General features: G+C 40.9%; 1 protein-coding gene across 8 annotated transcripts in view; it reads right to left on the bottom strand.

Moving 5' to 3' along the window:
- Nucleotides 1-12,354, bottom strand: part of SBF1 (SET binding factor 1) — a 235,127-nt gene that overhangs the window by 49,546 nt on the left and 173,227 nt on the right. For all 8 annotated transcript variants that reach the window (XM_082255289.1, XM_082255291.1, XM_082255294.1 and 5 more), the window contains 13 exons: nucleotides 11,118-11,231; nucleotides 7,969-8,046; nucleotides 7,410-7,523; nucleotides 7,177-7,305; nucleotides 6,984-7,082; nucleotides 4,873-5,077; nucleotides 4,586-4,698; nucleotides 3,699-3,848; nucleotides 3,460-3,528; nucleotides 3,095-3,250; nucleotides 2,315-2,571; nucleotides 2,055-2,227; nucleotides 439-512 (listed from right to left, as the gene is read on the bottom strand). In XM_082255289.1, coding sequence (XP_082111415.1) covers nucleotides 439-512; nucleotides 2,055-2,227; nucleotides 2,315-2,571; nucleotides 3,095-3,250; nucleotides 3,460-3,528; nucleotides 3,699-3,848; nucleotides 4,586-4,698; nucleotides 4,873-5,077; nucleotides 6,984-7,082; nucleotides 7,177-7,305; nucleotides 7,410-7,523; nucleotides 7,969-8,046; nucleotides 11,118-11,231 — 1,731 coding nt within the window. The remainder of the gene's footprint in view (nucleotides 1-438; nucleotides 513-2,054; nucleotides 2,228-2,314; nucleotides 2,572-3,094; nucleotides 3,251-3,459; nucleotides 3,529-3,698; nucleotides 3,849-4,585; nucleotides 4,699-4,872; nucleotides 5,078-6,983; nucleotides 7,083-7,176; nucleotides 7,306-7,409; nucleotides 7,524-7,968; nucleotides 8,047-11,117; nucleotides 11,232-12,354) is intronic.

The following is a 12,354-nucleotide window of genomic DNA, read 5'->3' as shown; positions in this document are numbered from 1 at the left end:
AATGTCCTGTTACCAGACTTCTACACGGGTTAAGTGAAGTGCATGTTTTTATTTTTCCCTCTACAACAACTTGATGGAGCTATCTTGTTTAAATACAATCCCGAATGACTGCCAATATTTTAATTGGAATGTTTGTTTGCCATTTAGATGTACTCCAGTTGCTATGGACTGTCCACATGTTAGATTGGCCTATGCCCATGTCTCCTCTTTTGACTATCTTTACAAATCTTGTACGTTGCTTTGTTTGTACTTTGAATATTTAAGAAGGAACGCAAATGGTAAAATCTTTCTCAAACAAAGTAACAACTGAATATACAGCTAAGGAAAACCTCAAATTGTATCTTCTTTGCAACACATAGCTGTACATCCCGGACATATAAGAGGGGCTGCATTGTTGGGCAAATTAAGTTAGTGACTGGGGAAAATTATGGCACTGACCTTCTGAATAGGTGGAAGCCTCTTACTCTCTCTGTGTACTGCATCCAACGTCTCTATGTGCATCTGAACAATATCTATGATAGGATTAAAGAAGGATAAGCTAAGTATACTATATATACATTATAGATCAGTCTTTACCAAACATGTTTGTAAGAGTGATACTAAAACACAACTCTTAATGCCCTCAACAGCAAAATATATATCACCATATGCATTCATACATTCCCACCATCTCCCATTGCACTGTGCAAGGTAGTAAACTGCACAGTCGAAAGTATTGCAAAACGACAACTTGATAATCACAGTTACCAAACACAACCCGTGTAGCTGATGTTCCCACACTTGCACAATTACCAATGTCAGTCAAGGTCTCAAAAGAGATTTGCAAGCCAGGATGCGCTATATAAACTGTCTATAACTAAGGCTACATACAGTATACAGCACTGTGTAGCCTTAGTGGCACTTAGCCATTCATAGGCAGCTTTTGTATTTCATCAATACATACAAAGCTTCCTCTGATTGGCAGAGTCAGAGATAGTGATGTTCTTAGCCCACCTATCCGACTCAGCCAATTGGAAGAAGCTTTGTATTTATTGACAGAATACAAAGCTGCCTATAAATGGCTGAGTGCCACTCAGCCTGACGTAATATTTTTCTGGGTGTGAGACAGGAAGGTCTCTCCTCATACCAGGGACACAGTGCTGTATGTAGCTGAGGCTAGATACAGTTTATACAGTGTGCATTCTGGGCACACATGTTCATGAAGGAAATAGTTTGCTTGGGCCAGCTTGGACATCAGCTTTAATATAAAACTATAAACAATAAGTATTAAAGTAGAACTAAACCCACCGATTCTACAGTTTCCAAAAGCAGTTATATTCAATACATGCCTTGAAAGTTAATTGTTACAGCTACTAGTGTGCTTATGTTAACGCTCAACCAAACTGTCAAGCCATTAAATCGTTTATGTCATAGCTGATCATACATGTAGTACCATGGCAACTGCAGATCAAAAAGAGGCAAAGATGGCAGTTATTTTTGCTGCAAAAGATGGGAGAGTTTAGTTCAGCTTTAAACAAGCAACCTTTATGCCAACCTTGGTGCATCAGAAGAGTGGGCAAGACTAAGAAAGCATAGATATGTGGGAATAGAGGCATAAAGTATGTGTATGTGGCACGGTGTCCCCACTCTGAGACCTTGGTACAAATATTCTGTGCAGCCAACATGGCTTTTTTTAAAAACAAGCTGCATGGGACTAAGAGTCCTACAGCTCAGTGATCTGCTGTTCACATAAATATAGACTATTAAACATCCATTTACTCAAAAGCAAGCCAAATACTCAAAATATATAAAAACCGCTTATAGGCTGCAAAAAAACAGTTAGCAATAGGACAAAATTAAGAATTACACAGCGGAAGTCAACACAAGTCAGTATACAGCACTAGAAAAAACAGCAGATAACCACATTATATTATACCTGTAGTGTCCTATCTGAATTTAACAGATTGACCTGCCATGTGTATTCCAATAAACCTGATGCATCGACAGTGAAGTATTCAGACAAGTCAGCTTCATTTAACACATGATTACTGCGGTTAAGACTTTATACCACGTACCAGGAATCATGGTGTGAAGACCTTTTAAATGATCCGATGTGACACCACTCTCAGTACAGACTTTGTCCACAAACCGTGTGATGAATCTGACCACACAATGTGCCACATCTGAACTTTCTGAATCTTCAAACCCACTTTCTGTATCCGCACTTTCCGCAACACTGCCTGCCATGCTGAAAAAAAACAGACAGAACAGTTTGTAGCAGGTGATAAGGTACAGGAGAAAAATTCCCTGTAAGTTTCATGTCAAAGTGTCTAACCTGTTGGTAATGAAGCTGTTGGACACACTTTCAGTGTCTCCAAAGCCTGCTCCCCCTCGCAGAAGACGGTTTTTAGAAGTATCCAATGGTAGGAGTAGGTAGCTCATCCTATTGGCATAGTGGATGGCCTGGCTAAATACTGTGCTCTCCTCCTTCTGGATGAGCTCTAGCTGTTTTTCGCGTGGGAGTGTTGGCCACAACCGACACTGCTCTGCAGCCAGCTCCAGTGCCGACCGTTCCTCTTCTTCCACTTCATCCTTGCAAAGCGACAGTAAGGTACATAAATAAAATACAAGAAGGACTCACAAAAGGGGTTTATAAACTTTCAGACTGACCTGTCCAAACCAGCTTGGGCCCAATTTGCAAAAGTGATATAGACAGAGAGCAATCCATGGCACTTGCTACTCTATCTTCCAAACGATTTTCAAATTCTGTCAAGGCATGAGTCTATAGCCGACAGATCCAGCTTTTGGGAATGGGTGGCAACTGTATGACCCCACACACAGGCAGATCCCAGCAAAGTATGTCTGTGCCTACCATCTTGCCCACTGGATGTAAGAATTGGTTGAGCTCTAAATACCAGCATATACCAGCATTTCATGTATAAATTAAACCAAGCCTACATCTTTACACCTCTTGCAGAAATACCCACTTTAATTAAATCATGAATATTTTCTCTCTTCCTTTTGCATATTCTTTAATGAGGCCCAAGTGTGCAAGTCACTGTACTGAAGTGATGTTATACAATATAAATACAAAACACGGGAACTGAATAGTTACCGCGTTTAACGAAGACTCTTCAGAACTTAGGTAAAGGGTGCGAATGTGGTTTTGGACATCCCCATAAAACATGGATTCCCAAAACTGCATGTTGGTCCAGACAAGGTGCTCTTGCACACAGCTGTAAGCAAACTGTGTGATGCCAGGGCTCAATTTCTACAAAGACGAGAGAAAAATAATATCGTTAGAGGGAAAAAAAGAGGAAAATATAGAGGAAAATGATATAGTAAACAAAACTGAAAATGTAAAATGTCCTGAAAATTAATGGTATTGAGGTGTCATTTTAATGTCAATACATGATCAATACTCTTGCTTCAGAGAAGGTAAAACACACACACACACACACTTTACACTAATAAACTCACCCTGCAGAATGCTGTAACAAGAGGTAAAAGAGCAGCAGCTATAGCATGCTCATCAAGAGGAGTGCAATCCTATGAATAAAAAGGAAAGGGAAGAAATACATTATGAATATAATACATAGGATGAGTAGATGGGTAATTTTTTCTGTCGCATCATGATGGCAACTATACCTTTGTACCTTACCTGGGTAAACTCTGGTTTAAAAAAAAATTACATGGCTATGCTAAAAAAAACTGCTTACCTGTAAACAGCAGTTCATCAGACGTACAACAAAGTCAAACTGTTGGTGATCCAACACTGCTCGATTCTGCTGTACATGAAGATTAAGCTCCTGTGTCAAACACTGTCTAGCTGCTCGTCCCTTTAGTGCCCGAAGTACTGCCGGGTGCAACTGCAAAAGAAAAAAAAAAAAATCCCAATCAAACAAACTCAACCTCCATACTTATGAATCTGACCTGGCCTAAAGAATTGTAAGGCCTCATGCATACTGGGCATTTGCCAAACTCCTCTGAAAGCCTTTTCTTCTGGCAGGAGAAAAGCATCTTTGCAAATGTGTTTAGGCACGTTTAACTTGCTCAAGGGTTTGGGTGTTCATTCATTCCATTGACCAGGCCAGAATATTTATTTTTTCAGGCCACAAAGTGCTAAATGCACCTAACGTTTATGTGTATTTACACGTATTTACAGGCATTTAGGCATGTCAAGCATTTTTCTGCTAAGACGCTTTTCTCCTAAATGCGATGTTTGTTTTTCAGCCTTTCAAACGCTCCTCTTCTAAAACACCTTTAGGCGCCTATGTGCGCATAGAGGGGCATTTAGAGGCTGCAAATAAAAAGTAAATACATGTAAAAGTGATGTTTTTTTTATGCCATGTGTGCATGAGGCCTAACGATAACAGTGTAGACACATGGACAGTGGAAGGATTTATGTTCACTTTTTCCAAAAGTGAAGACAAATCTCTCAAACAGGCAGAAGGCTCTAAATACTCATTAAGAAGCATTGTTTTATATAAGCTTGTATGCATGTATAAATAAAAAATTTTTTTAGATAGACCATGAGGCACATACCAAATTACTGTATGTAAGAAACAAACTAGAACCAGCATATATAAGAACTAATTATAGTCACCTTCTTGGCTTCCAGCATTTTGTTCTCAAAGATGTAGGAGATACAGTTCCTCACAACTTCTAGCCGCCGGCTACTATTTGCCAGGGCACTGCCGTTCCGCTCCACTATTGCTTCTAGAATGACAAACATAAATAATAAGAGGAGGAAACTAGAAAAGAAAAAAAAAGAAAAGTAAAAAAAAAAAAAATGAATTTAGGGTGGGTAGAAAGGCAGAAAATTTGCATTGAAGTGGCACATGAATGAGTTGGGCAAGTCTGAAAAAGTGCAAAGAGAACCAATATACTAACCAATGGGTGGTCCAGGAGGCACCATGCATTTCTTTTCGGCTTTAACAGCTGGAGGTGCATTCTGCATCTTAGCAGCTGCCTGGTCCAAGATCCACTGTACATTGCTTTCATCCAGCAGAGGAAAAGATTTGTTCTGGGGTCGTAAATGACTACCCTCTGCTGGTCGTTGTACTTTATGCATGCTGACAGCTGGATAAGGGTTTTCCTAATAATAAAGAGGAAATAAAAGAAATTCAATAAGTATTACCCAGAAAATTAACAACACTCCTACTAATCCTAAGGCAAATACACAAAATAAATTAATAAATCAAGTCAGCCAATTCAAGAATATGGGACTGCTGGGCATAAGACATAACTGTGTATATATATATATATATATATATATATATATATATATATATATATATATATATATATATATATAAAAAGAAACACTTCTACAAATGTTGAAACTGCCGTGGAAGGCGGCAGGGGGGGAAGGGCGTCCCTCCCGCTCCTTGTAATGACAGCCAAGTGGCTTTTCAGCCGCATCGGTTCTCATTACAAGACAGCCGACCGTCGGCTATGGACGCCGGTACCAGGGTGATGCCTCTAGCTGCAGGCATCACTCCGGTATGAGAAATTTTCCGAAATATTGGCAATATCGGTAACCTCAGGGGGGCGATTCCGCTATATCTGGGAAAGTGCATATCGGCCCTCGATGTATCGGCATTGCCAATAATCGGTCAATCCCTAAATGAAACCACAGATTATGTAGAGTAAAAAATAAAAATGCTCTGCAACTTTTCTAATTTTATGGTTTAAGTAATCTTTTCTAAATACACTACAGCAGTGTTGCTGTTATGTCTACAGAAAGTTTGATAAAGCTCCCTGAATTTGAGCATAATGGATAGCCAGGAGTCTACTGAAGGAAATTTTTGAGTGCAGCTCTGGCATTACTGTTGAACATGTAGTCAGGTGCATGTTGGCTTGTTATGGCCCTAAACCATTTTCTCAGAAAGTACTCTGCTCTTTCCTGGTTCCCCCTTCTACCTATCTCAGCTCACCTTCAGTGTCACCCACATCTCTATCTCCTTCTGTAGTGTCATCCAAGGCTTGGTCCTCTGCGCCTTTCTATTTTCTCTCTACTCCTCCTCCCTGGGTCATTTGTTAACCGCCTTAGGTTTTCAACACCATCTCTATGCTAATGACACCCAAATCTATCTCTCCACTCTTCAGCTCACCCCTTCTGTCTACTCAAGCATCACTAACTTCCTAACTGATAGATCTGAATGGATGTCACACCATTTCCTAACACTCACTCTTGCAAAACTGAGCTCATAATATTCTACACAACGCTCCAAACTTCTCCATTGAGATCAACAGCACTGCAATTAATAACTCCCCTTAAGCCAGGGTGCTCAGTGTAAACCTGGACTCTCCATTCGGACACATACTCTCTTGTCTGGACTATTGCAACTCCCTCCTTGTTGGCCTACCTCTACACAGACTATGACACCCTCAATCTATCATGAATGCTACTGACCGATTCATCCTTCTATCCAACCACTAGTTGTCCATCAGCTCTATGGACAATTCATCCAACACATAGAATTCAAAATACTAATTTCAACACTTAAAACCATCCACAGCTCTGTCCCAAACTAAATCACAAGCCTTATTTTAAAATATCATTAAAAATATCCTCTTTGCTACTCCCAAGACCTCCTGTACTCTAGCTACCTTGTCACTTTCTCCAGTGCTTGTCTTCAGGGTTTCTCCAGAGTCTCTCCCTTCCTTTGAAATCCTCTACCTCAATCTATTCAGCTATCTCCTACTCTGTCCGCCTTCAGGGAATCCTTGAAAAGTCATGATTTTATTGAAGCCTATCCCACCAATACCAAACAACTTGAATTTTACTTTCTCCATAAACTCATCACCCCACACTTATTACATTTTGTATCACTTGCCTCTCCCTCTAGATTGTAAACTCTCACAAGCATGGCCCTCTGAACCCTCCTGTATTGAGTTGTTTTGTAACTGTACTGTCTTCACTTCATTTTATAAAGTACTGCACTGCTATATACATCTTGTACAATAATAATAATAATGTTTAATAAATAACCACATACATTTCGATAGAGCTTTTCGGCCAACTCCCGAATATACTTCATGATATATTTCTGACTTCCCTCATCGTACTGAAGTTTCCTCACATCATAAGCAACCAGCTTCAGGAAAAAAAAATGGCAATGCAATGGTAAGTGCACTTTTTAGTTTGTTAGCTAAATGTTACCTTTTCTCAGAAAAACAATTATAGCCTACCTCATCAAATAAATCCAGGGATCTGTATGGGGGACCTCTTTCTGTGACAAATCCAGCAAAAGCCATGCCCTCCAGAACCTTGGTCAGAAAGTCATCTTCGACTAATCCACGCTGACCTAAAAATGAGGCCTGGAATGGGACATGCAAGGTCATAACATGTGGTATTCAACTAGCACTAGCAAAAAAAAAAAAAAAAGACATGAGACATCTTCACGACAGAAGACCACACTAACCTTGTGAAATCGTATAACTGGCTCTGGATGCACTCTGATCAACTGCAGACAACAGCGATATCCTTGCAAGATCTGAGCAAAGAGACGAAGGAACACTGCACGTACTTCCATATCCTGCCACAAAACAATACAATGGTACGTAACTCAGGTGTCTTAACATTACAATAAAATGCTATGCATAAAATAATCTGATTATATCACATAGTAAGTTTCTGTATAGTATAATGAACCTGAACACTAGATATGCTACAGTTGTACTGAAAACTGCTGCTCCAGTATTTCAAAGGAACAGAATAAGTTATATGCCTTCCATGGATACAATAGCTCCTAGAGCAGGTAATTATCAACCTCTAAGTCCACTCTGTCACAAAGTCCCTTTATATCCCCTCCATGACTTGCCTAGCTCTGGAGTGCAGGTCTTCACTGCCATGTAGGCAATTTTTTGACAAGGGGTCAGTGAACTTTAGGATCTAGTTGATGTCACTACTTGTGTCCTAGCTGCAGCAACATGACAAAGCTGAGAAGCACTGTTAAGGTAACAAATGTAAAAATGATTTACCTGCATTCGAAGAGTGGAGGCTGTGATTGAAGATGGAGGGAATGCCAAATCAGCTATCTGAAGAGCAGGATCTAAGACCTGATAAAGAAATATGAATGTTAGCCAGTCTGACTGAAATTAATAGACAAAAATGTATATATGTCCATTCAGCAAATGCTTATGCTCAAGGAAAAAATGAAGAGAGAGAATGCTAAAAGAGCAGCAAGCATTACTAATGGTGCAGCCTGCTGTACACATAGTCTAAATGCACTGCTCAACACAACTGGCTGAGCAGTTACCCCATACAATTCAACAAAACATACAAAGAAATACAAAGTATGCCCTTTCTAATCTAACCTGAAAATGCTAGCTGATTGGCTCTTATATTGAGCCAGCGGCTTTGATAAGTTCTGAAGCACTAACATAGAACAAGTCTGCAAACCAGGAGTGCTGTAATTACTATGACTTTCTACTTGCATGCTTATTTTAGGTAAATGACTCAAAGTATTGAGGCCAGAGAAATAAAGGCACTTAGTATTATTAGGTCAGTAATGGCAGTTCCCGTATTTCTCCCAGTTCTATAAACACATCTCAAAATTCTGTTAAGTTGTAACTACTAGCAACCATGGTACTGCCTACACTCAGACTATATGACTGTTGTCACTGTGATCCTCATAGGGCACTGCTTGGAAGAATCCTATAAAGAGATATGTATGGGGCCTGGTACTGCTAACTCCCTTTTGAAAATGCTGGTTACCTGGCTGACCTTCTCCAAGCTTTTGCTTTGTTTCTCCCTTATCTCTCACTCATTTTAATAGCACACTGCTTTCTTTAAAGTCCTGAAACAATTGAAGCACTAAACATATTTGTAAAACACATTGCTGAACTGCTAAATTACTGCTTGTTTTGGGTAACAGACTCAAAATACTGCAGCCATTCAGCATGACAGCCTGGTAACAAGCATCTTTAGGATCCTTTTACAACATACTGCACATAAAAACTCACTGCGACGCATCAGAAATTAATTAGCGCTAATGTGCATTTAACATGCATTTTCAAAATCATTGCGTTTTTTTGTTGGCATGCAATGTCATGTCATCTGTTGTGAAGTGGCAGGTCCCTGAAAAGGTCAAAATATGAAAAACATTTTATTTTTTAGATGTTTACTTTCAGTTGTATTGTGTTTATATGCATTAATGTGTAGTGCATCAAAATGCAGACAAGTTGTATTTTAACGCAACGCAAATGTACACAACATGAGGCGTGAACGGAGCCCATCGAAAACCATCGTTTTCTATGTGCCCTTGCAGTGGCATGCACTGATCCAGTGTAGAAAAATGCAGGTAACTGCATATGGTGTGAACAAGAGCTTAGGAGGGTAGGTCAGCAATAGCCGAACTGCTTCTCTTCTTATAAAAGACAAAGGGAATAAAAAAGTGGCTGAAAATAGAAATATGCCCAATGCTTTTTAGACCATACCTCTCTTGTGGGTCAAAGGAGTGCAGTTTTTTGTGCTAGTGTGACCCAGAGTCAGCTTATAGTGGGAATTTGTCCCATGCCAGCTGACATTACAGTGCCATTCCAGGCTCTGGAAGGATCCAGAACATATTGTTGGGATCCATCCAGCTGCTTCACTGACAGCTAGGCTTCAGCTCTCAGTGCGTGTCCAAGAACCAAAGCCAGCTGCACCCACCCTGTCTCCAGCCCAGCACTCCAGTGAACGCTGGAGTGGCATAGTGGAGGGAGAGCAATGACTGAAAGTTCTCAGTTTTCTTGGAGCAGATAACAGTGACTAAGTGATCAGCAGTCATATGACCGCTCAGTTCTCGGCCTTAGAGGCGACGCAGGACAGCTGCAGCATCACACCAATGATGCAGTACATAGGTAAGTATGTATGTATGAATGCATGTGTGTTTTTTTGTAATTCCCATACTTCTCCTTTAATGTAGCTCAGAAGGTCAACCGCACCTGCCAGTGAATTCTAAATGATCCCAAAAAAGTTTCAAACTAATATCAAAAGTGCACTGCATTGACCCATTTACAGAGGCCCTAAGATTGCTGCAGCAATGCAGAGCTAATCACTCAGTTCCCAGTCAGTCAGTCAGTTAGTCTGTCTGTCCTGCCCCTCCAGTGCTCCCTGGATTTCTGGGCTGGGAAGCGAGCGGAAACAGCTGGCTCCGGCTCTCAGCGGCAGCTGCTGATCAGACATCTGGGTGTATTCCTAAAATATGGGAGGGATCCTTCCGCAGCTCTGTGATGTCAGCTGACAGTGGACTTTAGTCTGCGGTCGGCTGATTCTAGGTCACAAAAGAGCACAAATAAGTGGCCCACAGAAGACGTACGGCCAAAAAAGCTTTGGCCATACTTCTCTTTTAATGACTGGTTCACTCCAGATGTGGTGGGACTTAGTTGGGTGGCTTTTCCAGCGCAGCACTGCATGTAGAACTTTTTCAGCGAAGCACAGAGCAATCCCCTGCCTTGTGCTGTGTGGCCAGCAACTGAATTTAATGGGACGTCAGTGTGACATCTCAATAAGGTTCATTTAGAGAAAAAAAACAAAAGGCAAACCATGTGATCCGCTGATCTCAGTGCTTCATCACTGCGCTGAGTTCAGTCAGATTGCACCGCACACCAGCCACTGATGTGAACCAGCCATAAAACAACCTTGTGTACTACATTTTCCACAAATTATTTTACTTCCCTGTATTTCTATACTCTGTAGTGTTGCAGTAAATCTACCTGTTGACTATTTCCAGGGTTGCATTGGCAGCCAAAGGTACAAATGCTCCCTTATGTGTCTGCCAAGTTATCCTGCTGGAAGGCTACCTGCAGCACATTTACCTCTTTCATCCCTGCAGGTCTGGGATACTGCCAAATACAACACTAGGTGGTGGAATTCATATCCACACAAAGCAATTAAGGGTGTAGTCTGTACAAAGTCATTAAGGGCGATATAGAAATGCTAGTGCAAATGAAAAACTGTAGCATTGTCCTGAAAAATCAGCTACATGTATATGACTGTGCAGACTTTCTAACCTGTTCTAGAAAAATGAGAGCTGGGAACTGACATATTCCTATGAGCAAGGCATTTATTTTTCTTACGATCAGGATCAGACGAACAACAACAAAAATACTGTATATGAAGGTGACCAGAAAGATGCTTCTCCTACCAGTGACAAGGCCTCGTGTGTGTAATGGAGCAATGGCTCAGGCAACAAAGGAAGTTGAACACATTCTGGGATTGTTACAGTGCCGCCGTCTAAATCTGCAATCACCACATCAAGCTGAAAAGGAAGAGAAATGTTAGAGAAGATTTATAATCAAGGAAAACAAAGGGAGAGAATCAGGCTGTCCACAGATATAAAGATCTCTCACCGAGCACAACCAGCAATGACACATCTGCCTGTTGATAACCATCAGTCGCAAATTTAGCAGTACGGTACATTTTCTGTACAACTCAGCTGCAAATGCTTAATATTGGGTCAGTAACCCACACACAAACCAATTATCATAAATTATGCTTCAATTGGTCATCAATGGATACAATTTAACAGTGCACTAGGTTTCCAAAGTTAAAAAAATCACACTTGAAAGTTATCGACAAAATTGTACTAGGCAATTTCCCCACTATCCTCTTTTATCCTATAATGACTCAGGTGAAACGTAATTAGCAAAATACATTGTTACACTTGTGAAGACTTTCTATGTTTCTATTTTTGTCAAGAATTGGCTGAACTGAAAGCTTTCAACAAACTGGAAAGCCTTCATTTTGACCACATTTTCCATTTTGCAACTTTTCTTCACTCATCTGAGTGGTTTTAAAGTAGAATTCCAGGATAAACCTAACTGGTCTTAAATATGTCCCCTCCCCCTCCTAACACCCAATCTGATTACCTGTATAAGAATTAGAAATGGGCTCGGGTGTGTTCGGGATCCTAGTCCCAACCCACCTGTCCCAATCTCCTCAGGAAGCAGTCACTACACACCGCCAATCACAGGCAGTGAGACATGTCCCAGTCTGTGCAGCTGCGGACCGGGAAATGCCTCATAACCTGTCATTACCGGTGTGCAGTGTTGGCTTCCTGGAGGGATCGGGCAGGTGGGATGGGACTAGAATCACGAACACGCCTCTCCAGTAAGAATGATCTGTATATCGGTCATGTGATCTCCTGTGTCAGCCAGTGGCTGGCAATGCCTGAGCACAGTGACGTCACCAATAGGCTCCTATGGCCCAACCACTGTCGCCAAACTCTCCCCCCCCCCTGCAGTTGCCGCTGGCTGACATAGGGAAGTCAGATCATGTGACCGGACCAGAGTGGCCTAAATATAGGTAAGTATACAGATTTTTCTTCCACGGGTTAGTCAGCATAGCTGTTATACAGTTACATTGTTAATCAGGTTGAAATA

Source organism: Pelophylax lessonae (assembly GCF_965119305.1).
Source record: "Pelophylax lessonae genome assembly, chromosome: 4".
NCBI lineage: Eukaryota > Metazoa > Chordata > Amphibia > Anura > Ranidae > Pelophylax > Pelophylax lessonae.
The sequence above is the reverse complement of the archived record's forward strand: the minus strand, read 5'-3'. Positions and strand labels throughout refer to the sequence as shown.